Genomic DNA, 19,877 nt, shown 5'->3' with positions numbered 1-19,877 from the left:
CAAACATACTGTCTTACCACTGTTCAAAGAATTAACACAAAATGAGCTTGGCATTTTTCTAGAAGCAAAAGATCTGTTTTAGACCATCATGCATGAGCACAGCTCAAGGAGGAATACTGAACATTAAAGTACAGGCTTCAAAACTGAGTAAATATGCCAAATGCTGCTACCTGACAATGTAGTGGTTCCAGAATATTTTTAGTTTGGCAATTATCTTACAAATGCTTGTTTTTTCTATCTTACTTTGTCAGCTCCTCATATCTACCTCAAGAATTCCATCACTGCCATTTCTTTGCTTACATTCTGATCCAGCATGCATTCAACAAAAGGTTCAAATTCCTAATGTCTTTCTGGGTTCAGATCCAAAAAGCTTCTTCCCTCTAAATGTGTCACTGTCAAAAAACCTAATGAAACAAACATGAATCAATCAGCCCACAGAAGAGAGCCCCAAACCTTTTCCTCAGGATTTCCATAGTTGTTTATCTAAGGTACTGAGACAATAATTGTTGATGGCTTTCTGAGTTAAGGGTGAAAAATTGTTTAAGACAATGAAAGTTCAGCTGTAACTGCTATAGATAAGATACTGCTCAGAAACAAAGGCTAAATGGGGCTGGTTTAGATAACTTATGTGTAGCATAGCCATAGCTTCAAAGGAATTCAGCCAAAGGCAGGAATGGTAAAAGTAAAAAAGAAAAAAATCAAAGACAAATACATTGTAGAATTTAGGATGCAGCTGTATACATATATATGTATGTGTATATGTTTTCTGGGTGGTCTGGGATAGTCCTGGGTTTGCTGGTGAGAGAAAAAGACTTTAGCAGCACAACAGAAATTCTGCATAGTACCTGTGTGGAAAGTGAAATGATGATTTCCATTGATTTGAACTGAAATGGCTCAAGACTGGTTGTGAATTTTGCCACCCACATCTGCACGCGTCACATTCCACAATGGTCATTCTTTTCATCAAAACAAGTGAGTGAGGCACTCCTGGCTAACAGCAGCCCCTCCCCTCTGCCCCAGCACTTGCTTTCCCACAACTGGAGTCCCTCGGCTGCTGTCCCCTCCTCCTCACCTGGAAGGCAGCAACAGCTGCAGCACACAAGGCTGCTGTCACCACATGGTGAGAGGAGGTGCTGGCCAGTAAGAGGTGGGACTGGCCCACCCCAGCCTTCAGCTGTCAGTCCATGTCCTGTGGCCCTGTGGCATTGGTATGGAGGTTGGGATGCATGTCTTGCCAAACCAGTTAGGATGGCCATCACTGCAGGAAGTCAGGAAGTTGATTTCTTCACCTTCTTGCAAGAACTTGTCAGGTAGAAATAGGGTTCAAAAGTGATTTTACTATTTTCCTGTTACAGAATGGCTTTTTTTATGATAATGGCATCCTTTCTGTCTCTGCTGCAGGAGGGAAATTAATACAAATGAGTAAGCTGAAATTGGACGGACTTGGTCCCTATATTTTGTGAAGATTTAAAAACCTGCTTAATGCCTTTGTGAGAGTGAATATATGAATTCCCGTGTGTGAGTCCTTTTTTCCAGACAAGAATTGTTTAAACATACAGAGGATGATGAGTAGATATAAACCTAGTATTATAGTTTCTCTCTGAACTCTAGTGTCAAAATGGAGATATTTATGGGATTTCTAAAACTGTTCACCATGAAGCTGTACAAAATGCACTAGCAAGATGTCATTAAAAGCAGCAGATGCTATTATGGTTTTGCTGCAGGCACAGCAAAAGTGAAAGCACAGCAATTCCTCTATTTTTGCATCTTTCTAGCCTGTATTTGTCTGTCTTTTGCCCCTTCTGTATCTATTTTCTGACATGCATCATTTATTTGATTGCTAATGGACCCTAGTAGCATTGAGCACATGTGCTCTAGGATTAGGATTTGTGAATAGGAAAGACTATAATGATTTAATTTTTCCCCCTTCCATCTGTAGTAGGGGGTCAGGTGACCCCCTGATATGTACCAGGCAGAAGCAACTCAAGACCTGCATGACAGGTCTGTTAATTGATTCCTTCAATAACTGCTGAAATCTAAAGAGGAGGAGGGCTGGGGAGGAATGGCAGTGAGGTTGACTAGCAAAAGATTTGACCTAGTTTTTTTCTATCTGCATGGCTGTGCAGACAGACTCAATTATAAATCTGCTGCTTTAGAAGAGCTTTTATTTTTTTTTCCCCTGTGTGAACAGCTGCATTGATTTTGAATGTTCCAGTTTAGTTTGTTAAAACATTAAATTTTGTCATCATTGTATATAGTATCATGAAATATGCATGTGTAAGGCACCTACTTCTGGTGGATTGCTGTGGGATTTGCTGCTTTTTGCCCTGCTGCTGGATCTCCTCCTGTGTGACATTACATGCTTGTTTTTTTGTCCTGCCTGCAGTACTGCTACATATGGGAAATATACTCTTTACTTTGCCTAGGAGTTATGTGGTACTGCTTTGCACACAAAGCTAAAGGAGGCTGAAAGAACTTTTGTTTTAAAGTTTTTTGTAGCATCTCTAAACTAATAATTTGACCTTATTGAATCTATTTATACCACTTGCCCTGGCCTTTGCTTGTTTGTTTGTTTTTTGTCCCTTATTTAGCAGTGAAGCACCAGGGATTAGTACTAAATTCTGCAGCAGTATGGGGATTCATGACAGGCTTTGACCAGAGCTTTGATCCTCCAGATGCTCTGAATAAACATTATAACAGACATTTGAAGGGGGCTATTCAGCTGCTGAATAGGTTTATGTATAATGTTTTTCTTCCTTCTGATCACAAATTCCTTCTAGATCACTTGGTTAACTGAACATATGGCTCTGGTGTTGACCAACAAGGGATTTTTTTACCTGTTCTGCATTTCTTAATAACTGCTTTGGTTCTTGAGCCATTTGCATCTGCTACAGGAAAACCATAACCAACTGAAAATCAGGAAACTGACTTCTATTCCTGAAGCTGCTGTGAGATACAGCTGAAACAGTATCAGGAGATTGCATAAACCCATCCTTGCTGGTTACAGCCTGGCTTCCTATCTCTGCCTGGAGGCTGTCTTTCGTTGTGCTGTAGGCAATGGTCCTGGAATATGGCTTTATGCTGCTGGAGGGGCTCTTGAAAAGGGAAGAGTTTGCAGCTCTCAGCTGGCAAGGAGGGGACCGCAGTGATGGGGAAAGAGCAAAGCAAAGGTGGTGCTGGGACCAGGGGAGGTTCTGTAGGCTTCATGGGAACTCCTCCCTTAGCCAGCCTGTGTATCAGTCAGCAATATTGCCCTGCATTAGGCTTGGAAATGGATACATGCTGCTGTGACCTTGGTGAAACACCATTCATCAGTCCTCCTTCTTCCTCCCTGCTTTGTTTTGCAAGTGCTTCTCTCTGAAGCTGGAAAGATATCCCTGTAGGTAGAAGCCGATCTTCTTCTGAAATAATTTCATCGCTGTTTCCTATTCTAAAGGAAAATTTGGGATTGTGCCATAGTCCAGTGTATTCTGAAGACACTTCTTTGTGTGCCTGGCTGTAGCTGATGGGGTCAGCAGCCATGCTTTTTGGGAGCCAGGCTGTGTCAGTAAGATTTCTCTAGGGGATGATGACTGACAATGCATGTCAAGGAAGTGACTGTCAGCCCCAGGAGCTGAAGGGCGGTGCCTGCTCACAGGAGCTGCTCTGAGTATCCTTCTTTGGCATCATATCTGCTGGCCTGACATTCCCAGTCCTGCTCTGAACTGTGGTCTTGGGCTGAGGTACTTGGTCGTGTATCTTGGATGTAGACATCATGTCTGATTTTTTTTCTCCAGGGAAGACAGAGTTTGATCTGTGATTCTCTATAAAGTTGGTAATTACCATGTACTCAGTTCTTGCAAAGCCTTGCTGCAGTTCAGGCACTGTGTAGATACTTATCTGATGTGCATGCTGAGTGTTTTGGAGTGTATGCAACAGAGGAGTGTGAGGGTCTTGGCAGCACGCTGGCCAAGTTCATATGGGGGGCTGTAAGTTTTTAACATAAGCGTTTGTCTGTGCAATTAGACTGTCATGGGCAAGGCTTCAAAATGAGTCCTGCAGTAACTCCTGCCTGGGTATTTCTCCTCCCTATTCCATCTCCTGCTTTCTTTGTCCTCTTGCCAAGTGTACAGCACTCCACAGTTCAAGTGCAGCAATATTACACATGGCTAATCTCTAACCCAGCTGGGTGAGAGACTGGCTGTCGCTTCCATTTGAGTTGTCAGATGAACAAACCAGATAACATTCTGGATAGGCTTTGTGCTTTTTTGGCTGAACTGCCTCATAATTGTCCATGCACACCAGAATGCTCAGTTTGCTGCAGTACCCAGAGCAGTGGGAAGAGCTCTGAAGATCTGTGGAAGAGCTGATCCCTGAAAAGGCAGTATGTTTGTGTCTTATCTTCTGCTGAGAGGATTTTTGGTGGCTGGGCGAGCTTTGTCTGTGTGTTCACAAGCATGTACACTGCTGCTTTGCTCAAACTGCACCCAGACATTGCCATCAGAGCTTGTCATAAGGGCAATTTTTTTCTGTTTTAGTTAGACGCTTAAACAAGAGTTATTAAATAACTAACCTTAGAAATTATGTTTCTTGCCATTAAAAACAACATAACTGACAATCTACAATTGTGTAAAAATCTTCTATAATGATATCACTCATATGGGCTCCCAGTTTTGGTTTTCATCCCAAGCAGCATTTCCTGTGGTATGTTTAAAAACAAATAAGCAAGACAGCTCTAATGATCCAAAGGAGATGAAAAGGCTTATGGCACCTTAAACAGGGATACAAAGAGTAACAAATAGCTGTCACTTGAAGGTTTTGAGTAACTATTATCTTACACCTAGTCTGTACCAGCCAGGGCAGACAGGTGTTCTGTCTCGTTTTCAGCATGAGGCACCCTTCTTCTTCTTTCTTTCAAACTCTTAATGGTAGAAAGCCACCTTTTCTGTTACTGTCTTAGCATCACTTAGTTGTGGCATCTAGTAGCAACTACTGGAGGACAATATTACAGTGTCAAGTCAGGCTTCCTCAAGTACTCCCCTGCCCAAATTTTTTTTCCTTCAACTTCTGCTGGTAGAGGTTGGCACCTATATTATAATACTGTTAGGGGACCATGTTTTAGTCAGGTGCTCTGTAGTCAAGTGTCATTTGAAACTGTAGTGTGTAAAGTTGCTGACAAAAATCTTGTAATGAGCCAAAAGAAAATATGACTGCAACAGTTTATGTGTTTTGATGTAGAAAATACTCTTGCTTATGAATCCAAAGTATAAATCATTCAGAAATACCCAAGATACGAGATTACTTCTTTTCTTTCACTTGAACCATGCTGCAGCATGTTCAAATGCTGTGAGAACCGGCGGGCCAGCATTGTTGTTGCACAGTGAGCTCCTCCAGAGGACTGGTAGCCGTGCATGCAGCTCGCCAGTGCATCCTGCGGCACGGCTGCCTTCCCTGGCTGAGGTTTCTGGCTGCAGCAGCCCAGGGAGTTGTTTCCAAAGTGTCGTTTGGGTGATCCGCTAACAAATCCTATTATTTGTTAATCGGATTTGTTCTTGCACTGTTTTGTCCGATCACTAATTGTTTATCATGCATTAGGAGTACAATGAGAAGCCTGTCAGCTGTGTTTTGAGCTTTTTGTGTCCAAGGCTTATTGTTTGCCTGTGATGGCAAGTTTTGCTTTTGGGACAGCCTTAGTGCAGAAGGCAGAAAACATAAGGCTCTGCATTTCAAATATTGCAGTGTAGTATCTCCTCCACTCCGGTGGGCACCAGTTTCCCCAGCTCCCCAAGGTAGGGTCAGAGGGTCAGTAAACTCATTTGGAGGGCTGGATGTTCTGCACTTCTGCAGACAGAGCTGCAGCTGCCTTCCAGATTGCTTCCCTGCCTTTCTGAAAGAGTGTCCTGCTGAGCTGGCAATCAAACAAAAAAGGCTTCAAGAATATTCAGTAATAGAACAGAAAGGTGAAAATGTACAGGAAGACTTGGAAGCTGGTGAGGCCTAGTTGCTTTTTGTCTTTGTTGAATGTTTTGATCAGTCCATATGGTATTTAATGATCATACAATGCAGGTGGAAACTACTTCTCAATAGGGGTCTATCTGAGGTTTTTGAGATTTCAGGTATGAGGACTTGTATAGGTATTTTAATAAATCTTTTGCTGAAGCACTTCTTTTGGAAAAAAAAATCTATTCAATTATAGGTATCCTAATATGTAAAATATATATATATATATATAAATGTATGTAAAAAATTTTAATACTATTTCTCAAAAGAGAATGCTTTGTGAGAAATACAAAATCAGATTTCCAAAGCAGAATCTGAATATGATCCTGTGATGGCTTGGCTTGAGCATCTAAAGAGTTCACCTTCAAGTTTGATAGTGTCTCAGTTTAGTGATGTTGTGTTGATAGAGTGGATTGGATCAGATCACTGATCCAGCTGAAAACTCCATGCTCTTCTGGGGTAGTGTGCAGTGATAGTCTTCAGTTTCTTGAAGCCTGAATCTGCTTCTTCTGTGGCTGCAGTAAAAGTGGCAGAAAGGGACAAGTGAGGGAGAGGAAGCCCAAGCACCTCAGTTGGCTGCCCGTGGTTATGGTGCAGTACCTGGGCAGGCAGGAATGGGTTGGACCAGCCTGCCCCATTCTGTCTGCAAATTCTGAACAGTCCTTATTTTCTTAAGTAATACCAATTTAAGGATAAAACAGGGAAAATAATTTATTGTATGCTTCTTTAGGAGTAGGTTTCCTGAATATCTAGGTGCATCTCTTATCTTTTTGTATTGGTAGCTAATTAGAAATAAACTGAGGATGTAGATTTTTGTACCAGAAAGGAACTGGGTTTTGTTCTGAGTTTGTGTAAAGTGTCTGGGAGCTCTAATTCTTGTATTTTAGTAGTCAGACACTATGCTGAAGTTTGATTCTATATACACACATATATTAAATGTATGTATACACAAATATATAAAAACATATGCCATTACATATGTTTTATATATGTATGTTTGTTTCAGTGTACATATGTATTTGCGTTCATATACATACAGGAAATACAGTGAATGAATACTATTGTGATCATTTTTTGTGATTAATACCTGCCAGCCAGAATGAAAGTTGGTTCCTCTTGAAGCGCCTGCAAAAGATTTGAGGATTTTGTGACCTAGCTCTTGGAATCAAAGTTTAACCTCTAAGTCAAACCAACCATCCCTATTTCAAGTACTTACAGAAGTAAAACCATCCTGCAGGGAGGTACCCATGACCTATTCCCTCTTCAAAGGGAACAGAATAAAGATTTAGTGTGAGCACTCTACTCAGAGCAGGAAAGTTCCTGAAACATGTCCTACCTCCTGAGGTGGGGAGAAATAGGATTTGCACCAGAGGTAGTGGTTTGCCCATAAGATTGAGGCACATAATGAAATTCTCTCTGTCATATGCCATGGCAGCCCACCAGCAGTACAGAAGCTGAACTCACACAAGAACAAAGAGAAAGCTTACAAATATTTAAATCCTTTGTTGTGTGTGCTTTTGTTTCAGGACCTTAAGTCTGTGCCACTCCCAGGTAGTGTGATGACAGTATTCAGGAGCAAAGCACGTCTTCAGGTCATTTGCTCAAACACAAATGCACACTTGGAGCAAACAGACTGAGGTTTGGGCTTTACTTTTCTTACAGCACCTGCCATTGCTCAGGGCCTGGTTGCACAACCCATGGAGCAGGGCAGGAGGTAGAATCCTTGTGCCCCTCAAGCACTGAAATATTTTAGGGACTTAAATTATTTTTTTAATGTTCCATTGAATAGAAAGCATTATTTATCTTCTCTGCTTTCAAAAATGTTTTCTAACCTGATATAGCTTAATAAGTTTCTGTTCTTGGTGAACAATATAATTTCCCAACATTTCAGATATCTGTTAATGTTTTCCAGGAAGGTGTTGCTGAACTCTTCAGATTCTGTTCTGTGACTTGTTAAGGTCTTTAGTAATAATATCAGATAAACTATTTGTTGTTAGTGATCACTAGGGATTTTAACAACATCCTTCATTATTTGACCTTCTGGTAGTAAATAGATCAGAATAAGGCAAATACATTAGAAATCAATAGGACATTGATGAGACAAGTTACCATGTGCTGATCAGGCTGACAACTACCATGGGGGAACCTGGAGGAGTAGCACTGACTTTATAGTGGGCAGAGCTATGTTATTTATCAAAACGATTGCTGAGACTTTTGCTTGAAACAGTTGCTGTAAGCCACTTAGCAGCTTTCAGGTCTTGCCCAAGTGGGAGGTAACTGCAGTTTCTTTTGCACCTTGGAATCTGTCTTGGTAGATGAAGGACAACTGCACTACAAGACTGTATATCTGTCAAGAGGCCATGGATGGCATGCCTGGGCTGTTCCTTTACTATAGACATGGGGATTCGTCACAGTTTTAAATTTTTTTTGCTCACATATTAAAGATGTTATCACAGTAAAAGAGAAAGTAATGCTGCAGGGACTGGAGGAGCAGAACAGTGTCATTGTATGAGGGTAGCCTACTGCAATTTCAAAATTAATTTGTCAGTCTTTCATTTATTTCTGTGCTGTCTTCCTGCCCTTTTCCCTGTCCAGCATCAATCCCATTTGGATCACGTCTTTTCATGTGTAGATGTTTGATGGTTGGTTCTTTGCTTTGGTTGTCCTGCACTTGCCAAAATGAAGCGACATATCAACTCTGTATTTTAGAAGGTGGCAGAGTGGAGTACAAAATCTATAGAGTCAGGAGTGAAAAAGGATGCTTTGGGATTGATTGTTCATTTTTACCCAGTGCAAGAAATAAAGAAGCAAAACCAAAACTGCTCAGCAACGAGTTCAAAATGAAGTGGGATGGTTATCTTCACAGAGTCTGAATTTACACTGGAGAGCTCTGCCATAGACTGTGGAAAGTTTTCACAGGCTCAATGAGCTACTAGTGCAGCTTGAGGAGCAGGGGTCAGCTCTTTGGGGACTGCTACGTGCAAAGATGCCTTTTTTGGTCTAGAAAGTCCCTAAGCCACAACTTTCTAGAAGTTGGGAGAATATTTTTGTCTTCACTGACCTTTAGCAATGGGTTACAGTTTTGGAGACTGAATTTTACCATTGACCCTGGCTCGTGTGTTCTGATTTTAGTGCAAAAATTCAGAATTGTATCATCTATACCTTCTACAGCCTTGATGATGCTGGTGGAGGGCAGCTGAGAGAAGGAGCCATGTGTGAGAGGTGGGGGACTGGAGTCCATCTCCCCTTCCGTTCCTTCTCCCTCTCCCTGATCTGTGCTTGGAAAGTTACAGAGTGACTAAACTTTATTTTTAGAGATTACAAAGAAAGAAAGCATTAGACAGCTGGCTGCAAAAATATTTATTTGTGACCTTTGTCTACATTTGTGCAGTGCTTGTTGCTATTCTGGAGCATGTAGTTCCCCCTGACTTCAGTCTTAGGCTTTAAGGAAAAATCGAAATGCTTATAACTTTATGCAAACATATATTTAAAAAAAATTGCTTCCATATTTGGAAAACAGGACTACTTCTGTTTGTAAGGTGCTGACCTTATTTGTTTCCCATTTTTGTAGTAACATATTGACTGGAAAAGCAGCTGGAGCACTGCTGGTAGAGACTGGGCTGGGGTGGTCCCATACTGGTGGCCAAACACTCTCTGCATGAGTCATTATGAACTAACTTGGAGAAAGGATTAAATAGATTTTCCCACTCTGTGAGACACAAAGGTTTAGCAAGGTGTGGGAACAGGGTCTGGAATTGGGTCAGTGATCAGTGGGGTCTGGCCTGCAGGTTGTGATGGGAGCTAACAGGTATGCAAAGGTAGCTCAAACCAAATGCTACTGATCATGGTTTTTGTTATTGGATCAAAATCTCCAGAAAATGGGAGTATTTTTAACTTTGCACCATACGGAAATGTGTCTTTTAGATGTGTATGTTCAGTCAAAAAGGCAGGACAATATAAATCTGAGAAATCCACTGCAAAGATGAAACAGTTTTACAGTGATTGAAAGAAAGATATGGGTCAGTCATATCAGTTGTGTTTCTTAAGAATAACTTTGTCAGGACAAAGCATTTCCTAATACTGCTGTTGAGTGATAAGGATAATTTATTTAATTTACTTAAAATTATGTGGTTGTGCTCTGTACTAACCAGTAAGTCCAAAAGCTGAAATACAGATACCAAATCTGATTTTTTTACACAGCTACTTTTTACCTTAGCTTTTGTTTTTTGGAAACACATGTGGATTGCACCATATAGTGTTTAGTTTTTATAATTTATTGTGAGGTATAGGATGATGATGCTGGTGTGGGAATAACAGCTAATGCATCTCTATGAGAAGAGAGAAGAAAGAGGAGAGAAGGAAAAGCATTGAACATCTCAGATGAAAGGCAGGTGCATGTGTGTGCTCTTCTGAAGTCATTTCAGCAGGGTTTGGAATAGGTCCCCCTGGAAGGGTTGGCTCTGTGCTGTCCTTCACATTGCCCTCTGAGACACTGCTTGGGGTGCTGTGTGGCAAAAGGCTCTTGGTGACATACAGAGTTGTGTGCTCGGCTTTTTGCTTGGGCAGACGGGTTCTTTCCTTTGAAAAGGTTTCATTGTGGTAGTTCTGACCTATTTCTCAGCATATCCAAAGAGTTTCAGTGAACTTAACTTTCCTGTGTACATACATTTTGGATGAGATTTCCTCCATGAAGACCCCTGCCTGTGCTTCAGGCATTGTATCCTGCTGGCTCTTCTGTAATGTAAGGTGTTGTGAGACATAAAGCCAAAACCACTGCTGGGATAGGTATGCTGAAGTGACAACCCTGTTTATGTACTGAATTTGTTCTAGGACTAGGAAGATTTTTCTGGGGTTTGTTGGGTGATTTTATTTGTTTTATTTTAATTAGTGCTTATACGTGAAACTTCTGAGTTAAGTAGGTCATCTGTACCAAAATAATAAAACAAATCCTGTAATTGTTTTTGAGTGTTGTGGCAGTAAATGGGTTGAACATCTGCTTAGAAACAAGCCTCTTCTGCTTTTACTCATCCTTAGAGCAAATTTAGATTGTTTCTGTTTAAAACCAGCAAGTAGTATCCAACAAGTTAGACAATTGTAATCATAAATCCCTGGAATAATCTGTGTTTAGTGAGCATAAAGTAGATGAGCTGGAAAAATTTGCTCTGCATCACTCTTTCAAAAAGGGAGCCAGACTCCTCAAAACGGATTTTAGCACAGAGAGGAACTTTTGCTGGTTTAACTGCCTTCCCTGATATTTGTAAGTATACTGATAGGAAACGATGAGATTTTATGGACATATTAGATTGGCAAGGAATAGTTTGTTTGTTTGTTTTTGGGGTTTTTTGGAGCTCACAACTGACTGGTGTTGGCAACACGAGCAGCCTTTTCTGTAAGCACCACTTGAACTATTCCGGTGTCTGAGAGTTTTTACCTGTTTCACAGAGATACTGTATATATGTAATTACCACTTAACTAGAATTTGTTACCACAGAATGGTTGTGGTGGGAAGGGACCTCTGGAGATCCTCTAGGTATCCTTGGGATGACTCAGAGAGGCTCTGCACCTTAACATTCACCACAGTTTTTTCTAATTACTCTACAGAGGAAAAGGAGACTCAATGCTCATTGTGCATTGACAAGTAATTAACTCAAATGTTTTTATGGACATGAAAGGCTAAAAAATCCCTGCATATTCTCAGGGCACATGGGGACTTCATAGCCAAGGTCCTGCCTGTTTGCTTCATGGTATTTTTCATCTGTTAGCCAAGGTCAGGTAGGAGCAGTCTCCAGGGTGATTTTGTGTAGATCCTTTGCGCCATGCTGAGGTATCTTCTCAGAAAATAGATTGTTAATTAGGGGATGGATGGTATGTAATAACAGGCCATTAGTCTTGTCTGTTGGTCCATAATGTGACCTACTTTTGATAAAAATGAATGACAAAAGGGACTGATTTAAGCTGTGATTAACTGAGATTTTTTAGGAAAGTGTGAAGTATGCTCTTAGCTTTTCTCACTTGCACTAATGAAAATTTCTGAGTGGGCTTCTGTATTGAAGTTGGCCACAAAATAAAGTTGCTCAAATGAGGGAAGAAACTTTCTGTGCTTAAAATACTGCAAGAAAAAAAAAAAGGTTCTCTAATTTGTGAGATTAAATGTGCCTAAATGAAAAAGAATAAATCTAAACTTACTTTGCCAGTTATTTCTGGGTTTGGGACGTGGTAAGACTCTTGCAGATCCTTCCCTCTGATGGTCACTTATTTTAGATATGCCAGTTTTAAGTGCAGAAGTGTAAAACACCCTTTTTCTTTCCTTTGTATCAACTACCCTTGTTTTGATGCTGGTTCTGTTGAATGAGTAATCTTATCTTTCTGCAAAAGTAATTGGTTAACGTTTATCACTTACCTTACACTGTCAATTATTTTAAGTCTAGTGTTTCTTAAATGGATGGATTTGAAGAAGCCATTATTTTCTTTCCATACATTAAAAAGAGTGTGAGTTGCATGAATCTAATATTCTTTAGCCCTGTTAGCTTAATTTTTGTTTGTTTGTTTGGCTTTTCTGGGTTTTTTGGCCTTCTTTAGAAAGCCTTGCTAATTCTCGCAGGCTTTTAAGGCTGTTTAAAAAATCCTGAATAGGTAATCCCTATTTACTTGCTGTGGGCTCTGTGGTGGTTTAAATATCTTGAGAGCTTCTGAGAAACTGTCAGACATGAATTTGCTACAGGGCAGCTGCTCTGGTCAGCTCGGAGATGGCAGATGACCTGCTGGTGTGAAAACACTGCATTCATTCCTACCAGAGGGCCCTACAGGCATGTTCCCTGTGCCCCCGATGACTAAAGAGTTACATATATATATATATATATATATATATGTATCTGTGTCTGGCCAGATTCAGGGAAAAGATTACATGTTACAAGTAGGGCTGTTTGATTTATAGCAAGAAAAATAAAAAGATAATTTTACTTCTCATCCTTCATGTGATATTTAAAAAATCTCATTTATTTAACACAGACTTTGCAATTCCAAATGCACATCATCCTCCAAGGATTGTGAGAGGTAACATTTCAAATTAATTCTGGCAGGTTTGGGGTTTTGTTTCCCCCAGAATTGGTGGCCAGGTGGAATTGTTGTCTCCCTCGTGAAGTAATTGCGCAAGCTTTGGGAAACCCAAAATGGTACTTGATTAAATTGACACATTTGTGGTGAAAATGATATTTTTTTTCTTTTTATATCCTGGCAAAGGTGGGGGATCATTTTGCAAAAGGCTTTCGACGCATTTGTAGAGAAAAACTGATCCTGTAAGGTTGGGCTGGGGTAGGACTAAGTGCTGTTGTGAGTTGAGGACAGGATGGAGAACACGGAGCAGTGCCCGCCTTGGGGATCAGGGCACTCCGAGGTGGCCCTTGGGCACACTGGGCTGTGTGTGGGGCTGCAGAGGCTCCCTGCTTTCCACTCCACTGCTCTGCAGTGACATACCTCCCATGGACTGCCTCCCTGGGGGCTTCTTGGGCTGGGCTGGTTTGCAAATGTGGCTTCCAACTGTGAATGAGGAACCTGCCTTTAAAAAGATTCTTGATTTTAATTCCCTTGTTTATGTTAATGTTTATATTTTCCCTTCTAGATCCAGAATAGATGGGGCTATATTCAGCAAAATGTGTTTGTCCTTGAATTTCTGCATAACTGAATACTAGCTTTCAATTCAGCTGTACTGAAATCCATTGAAAAAGAGATATTAGTGTGGTTTTTGTTCAGATTTCTATATTTTAAAGAGAAAAGCTTGCAGTATACTCAATTCCACTCTCCTTACTCTTTACAATACTCCCTCTTAATTGCATACCTTATTCAATAAATAGTCCCATGGGTTTCACCAAGACTGTTTAGAGAATTGAATACCACAGTGTTAGCAGAAATGGAAAAAATGAACAGTGCTTTTAAGAAGTGCAGCATTTGGCAAAACACTCATAGTTTGTACATGTATCAAACATTAATTTTGGTTTTTTACTTATGCATCAATTTAAATTATTACAGAAGAGTATCATGTTAATGATGTTTTTTTTTTTTCTTACCTGTGAAATTTGGGACCCTATTAAATGAACTCTTCTTTAAACTACTTTGAACTCTGCTATTGTAGCCGTGAAAAACAATTTTTGTACTTTAAAGTATAGTTTGATTTGGTTAAGTTTTTGTATGAAAACAAAAAAAAATGTCTCGCATTTTACAAGTTCCACCAAAAGTAATCACATGGACAAAGCTTGGCTCAGGCATACTTGGATTAGTATGCTCGGTATTGCAGGTGTATAAAATGTTTCAGTTAAAACTGTTTTCTCTTGAGTGTCCTAGTAGGACCTTTGTGGGTATTTTGTAGCTTTCCCTGTCCCTTCATCATTGATATAGCTGGCCAAGATAATCCTGTGTCTTGCAGCTGTGCACTGTGGACAGCTCTAAGTCACGTGCCCATTCCTCCCATGCATGTGAAAAACATAAGCAGCAAAGGCAGAAAAGCTCATGTTTGTGTTTAGAAAATGTGTTTTGTTTTAGGTAATGGGTATAACATCTATATTACAATTTTAAGGTAAAAAACCCAAACCCACTGGGTCTGTGCTTTATCCTGGATTTACCAAGGCTATTCATTAACATGACATGTCATTTTAAGAGTGTCATTTAAGCCAGCCCAGCTGGTTTGCTTAGATTTAAATGAAGATCAGCTCAGCATGAAACTTGTTGGAATTACTTCTTGATTAATTTTTTTCCAGCTGGGACTTTTTATCTGCTTTTTTTCTTTTAAATTAGCCTGTTTAGGGAACTGCTGTTCTATTGGAGATATATCATGGCTATCACGTTCCTTCACTCAGGAGAAGGAGAGAGCAAAACAGTAATTGAAAGACATATTTTATTAAAATAACAACAGACAAACAAAACAACAGCAAAAACCCCAAGCAAACAAACGAAACCCCACAACCAACCAAACAAAAACCTCCCCATACCTTCCAAATAAACAAAAAACTCCCAAATCATGCCTTATTTCAGAGGAGACTGACTTAAAAAGTGCACAGAAAATCCATCTGAAACAATTTTTATTTTGTTTTTTGTGTTTATTTAATGACTGTTTCTTGATCTTGCTGTTGATGGTGGAGGCTGAGCTTGAATTCCTTTGTGAAAGCATAAAGCTGTTGCAGTTGTCTTCTGTTTCTTTTATTTGCTTTTACTCTGCCTACAGCCTTCCCCTGCCCCTCTACTTTTAAATGTTGCCTTTTATGACTTTGTAAAATTAGCTTTAACACTGATTGACATTGCCTTTATTGTCTCTTAAAGAATTGACTCTTGTCTGGCTCTATGGCTTACTCTTCAGGAAATTGTTTTTATTGTATTTAAATTGTCTTTAATAATGAAGACTTGAATTTCTGGCTGTTTTTCAGCTTTTTGATACAAAACAAGGACATAGATGCTAATATGTGAGCCCTGTTGTTACATGATGAAGTGTTTTAAAATTCCTTAATAAAGTAAATTTCTGAAATCAAATTCCATTGGCTTCTTCAGCTATCATTTTGGTTATCAGCTAGCAGCAATGACCAGCACTGGTTTGGTTATGTCTGTATTGAACTTAAGAATATGATTCTCACTTCTTTTGTGAGCTTATACTTTAACTAACATAAAAGTTTCCAGTGTGTCTCGATTAAACTGTGTTTGCATCTGATGTGCAGAACTTAAATGCTTCTCTTTCATGAGCAGAAGACTAGATTGTCTTCTTGAGTTTAGTAGTGAAACTGGATTCATCAAAGCTCTTAACTCTAAGGCAGGGAATTTACACCTGATGCAATGCCTTTAATTTGGTTGATGCTATAGAGCATCAAGGGGTTTTTTTTCTTCTGTAACACGCTAGGAACAAATAGTAAGATCACTGATACATTGCATGTGTCTTTGAATATTTGTCTTCCCGCTTTCAGTCACCAACATTATTTCAGGCCATAGAATTGCCTTTCATGTGGAAATAGTGTCAATGTATCAAGAATTTTTCTCCAGGAAAACAGGGTGGTCTGCCATCACTCATCTTTCTTTACCAAATACTATTGCTGTAACCACTATAACATTGCCTAGGACTTAATTCCCTTTAATCAGCTGTGCTGTCTTAAACATGGCAGAATCAGCAGTTGTAGTTCATAACAATGCTCAAAATGGGGCTTGGGTATGGGTAGGAATTCCAGAATTTTTTATAGCATGTGGTCATTCAGCTGGATAAATGTAGAACTACTTGTACCAAGTGTTGTTTTGGTCCTTGTTGACAAATGAAGTTTTGGGAAACAGAAGCCTTTTAAGTGAAATCACGAGTTATATAGGTCAAAGATGGCAGAAGTTCATAGTGTTCAGATATGAATGTGATTCCTATACAGAGCTTTTAGCTTTCATGGGAATTCCAGATTTAGACTCATAGTTACAAATAATTTAACTTTTCGTGAGTAGAGTGGTGGTCTTTGTGTATATGTAATATAAACTATGCCATTCAACACTAAAATGTCTCAGAGAACTTATGGATTGATGTTAGGATTTTGGACAGCCTCATACTTAAGCAGAAGATTATTGCTTGTGTCTCTCTACCATGTAAATTTTATGCTTTTAGAAAATGGTATTGACTGGGCAGCTTAAGAGCTTGCTGCCTTTCAGTATTCTGAAATTCCATTATGCCAAAGGAGTCCTGAGGCAGAAACTACTTTGGAAACTGATTTTTAAAAAGGCTGTGTTTAGAGGATAATATTATATACTCCTCATCTTTACAAGCTGCCCTGCTCTTTTCTTTAGTTGGTGCTTCTCTAGGAGGCATTCCTGTCGTGCTTTTTTTCTAATCTCTTTCTTCACAACATGAAAGAAAATCCTGTTTCATGTGTTCTGTGGAGTTCCTTTCATCCTTCAAAGTGATGTTCCTTACTTTATGATGTAATTGCCTATATGGAGCTTGCTTTTGAGCTGTAAAACTAAATATTGTTTTTGTTGGCAGGGTTATAATGTTTGCCCATTTACCACATGCCATATACTGATAACAGTAATGAAGTAAATAACTGAAGGATTTCACCTGTTTTCTCCTTTTTCCTTTTCTTACAGGTTCATTGCTAAACCATGTGCCTTAGGCCTTAAAGTCCAAGCCAATGGACCACAGAAAGCTCAACCTAATGCTATCCTGGAAAAGGTTTTCACAGCTATTACAAAGGTAATGTGTCTAACTAAAATACCTTATGAAGTGGGGTGTGGCACTGTAAACTATGTCTGAACAAAGCAAAGCTAACAGATAAATGCAGTGCTGCATTTTTACACCTCAAATCAGAAACTCAAATTTTGTGGATGTCATTAATATGCCAGCCTGAGCAGTTGTGTATCCCTTTGTGATGTCTCCAGTAAGCTTTCAATCAAAAAAAAAACCCAAAAAACTCACAGAAACACTTTGTAGATGCCATATGACCACCTACTTTTTTTTTTGCTTCTTATCTGTTTTTGCTTCTGATCTATTTTGTATCAATTTTTGAAAAATGGTTGGGGTTTTTAGAAAAAAAAAAAGGGTTTATTGTAAGCCAGTAATATTGATACTCAGTTTTCCATGAAACTTCAAAGCTACTCCTTCTAGGGAAAGACCTTTCTTGCTGTTGTCCCAGCTACAGGAGAAAACATAGAAAAGTGGGAGAAACCGACTGAATAATGTTTTATTTACAGTTTGCATACCTTTTTTATGCAAGATTTTCCCCCATAACTTACATATGTGTCTCTACATCCCTCACCATATGACATCTCAACCTGTTTGTTATTCTCTTCATACTTTTCAAGCATCACAAATTTTTCTGCAAGAGCTTTCCAATCCCACCTTGGCTCCAGGCTGCAGCTGGGCACCAGTGTAAAATTCGGAGAGTATTAAAATCATATAGGGAAAAAATGGGTTCAGTGTCACAGACAGTGAAATATGCTGTGGATCTGTCTTGCTCGTGTGCCCTACACTATTGACTTTTGTCCTGTTTTCAAGGAGGGAATTGCATGTGCCTTGTTTCTGAAAGCTGCAGGATATACTCTCACACAGACTCAGCTGAAGGAAGAATGGTTAGGCTTTGTTTGTCGTGGGGTTGTTTGTTTGTTTGTTTTTAGTATTTCCTCATAGAATGTGGTAGTCTGACACAGGGCCTGAAATACCTGTGAGTGTGAAGAACTCCAAACAAAAGTACCTGCTTTCCTGCAAGAATCTGGTAGATGCTCTCAGAGAAACTGTCCAATTTAGCTACCTGCCTATTTTGAATCCTATACAGCAAACTCCCAAGAGCTACATCAAATATTTAATTTTTCTAAGGTTACAGAAATTGCTTTTCTTAACTTTCCATTGAAAAACTAGTAGATACTTTGGTTAACTTTGTTAAGATGGATGGCAAATACTTCAACCTTCTCTTGTCTCGCCCTTTTATTTCCCTCTCTTCCCTGTGTTTTCTTGGAGGCTGATAGACAAAACTTCAGCGTAACAGAAGTTTTGCTGGTTTATATCTTTCAACAATTAAAAATTTAAAGCTCTTTGTTGTAAGAGCTCTGGTACTTCATTCAATATATGTAACTGGCTTGCAGAAATAAAGCTAGAGTTCCAGAAAACAGATTGTCCATTTTTCTGTTTGTTTAAAAAAACGTGTGATCAGGACAAATATTTTCTGCTTTGGACAATATTTGTGTGTATTTATTTTTACAGAAAACAATTCTCTCTCCCTGTTGTCAAGGTGATTTTCCTTTTGAAGTTGTCACTTTGTTTAACAACCTCGTTTTTTAACATTATCATGCACAAACATGGGATTTATCTTCCTTCTGTGTCAGTCAAACCATCTTCCTTAGTGGAACAGTTGATAGGACAAAGATTCTGATGTAGGAGAGTGGAACAGGTATTAGTGTGTGGTAGGCAATGGGGTGTTTGTAAGAGCCACTGCTTCAGAAATGCATGGCATTTTATGGCTGCTAAGCTTCACTACCAAATTTCAAGCAAGTTTCAATCCCTTTGTCCCTTTAAAGTTTTTATTAGTAATGGATCTGCATGTCATATCAAGCATCTGTCCTTCTAGATTAATAGTTGTCATTGTAAATGTATTCTGATGGGAATCTGCCAGTAGAGATTTCTGTGAACGTATTTCTGTGTATCCATGTTTCTGACAGACAGCCTTGGTAAGAAGGCAAGAGTCAATTACAGTGGTTCTGAATTTAAAGCGTTAATGCAGTTGAGCAAGAAAAGAATTTTTGTGCTTCTCTGTTTTGTAGCATCCAGATGAGAAGAGGCTGGAAGGCCTCTCCAAGCAGCTGGACTGGGATGTACGCAGCATTCAACGTTGGTTTCGACAAAGACGCAACCAGGAAAAACCCAGCACCCTTAGGAAGTTCTGTGAGAGCATGTAAGGATGCATGTTCTCTTCTTGAGTCTTGTTGAGCCTGTTCTCATCACTTTTCCCCTTTGTTTTTCAAACTTTTGTAGACAATTAGAAAATTATACAAATTAGTAGAATTAAACTAACGAGAAAAATTATCTTCATTCTCCTGATGAAGTCAGATTGTACTTTTCTGTGTTTTCAGTGGTCAAAAGCTTTCAGAAATCATGTCGTTGTGATTCTATACTATCAGAGCACCAGCTTGATCCTTTAAGACAAATCACCTGGTGTTAGTGTGCTGTCCTTACAGCACTACCTTTAGCCATACAATCTGATGGAGATCTGAGATGGAGGAATGAAGATGAAAGACAGTTGGGTAGTTAAATAAAAAGAAGACAAGAGATAAATTGTCTAAAGATGATTGCCCTTTGTTAAACAGAAGAACTTAAGTGTCAGAATGCTTAAGTCCTTTCTTAGGTATTTACAGCTAAAATCCTCCTTCCTTAATGTTTAATAAATCAAGGCATGATGAGATAA

The 19,877-nt window shown here is 39.4% G+C and overlaps 1 protein-coding gene across 3 annotated transcripts in view; it reads left to right on the top strand.

Annotated features, from left to right (window-relative positions):
- The window catches only part of CERS6 (ceramide synthase 6), a 102,741-nt gene that overhangs the window by 16,511 nt on the left and 66,353 nt on the right, over window positions 1–19,877 (top strand). For all 3 annotated transcript variants that reach the window (XM_088168082.1, XM_014890913.2, XM_088168081.1), the window contains exons 2-3: window positions 17,071–17,176; window positions 19,237–19,367. In XM_088168082.1, the coding sequence (XP_088024208.1) occupies window positions 17,071–17,176; window positions 19,237–19,367 (237 nt within the window). The remainder of the gene's footprint in view (window positions 1–17,070; window positions 17,177–19,236; window positions 19,368–19,877) is intronic.

This window comes from Sturnus vulgaris, chromosome 7, assembly GCF_052056855.1.
Source record: "Sturnus vulgaris isolate bStuVul1 chromosome 7, bStuVul1.hap1, whole genome shotgun sequence".
NCBI classification, from domain to species: domain Eukaryota; kingdom Metazoa; phylum Chordata; class Aves; order Passeriformes; family Sturnidae; genus Sturnus; species Sturnus vulgaris.
Note: the sequence above shows the minus strand (reverse complement) of the source record. Positions and strands in the feature narration are given on the sequence as shown.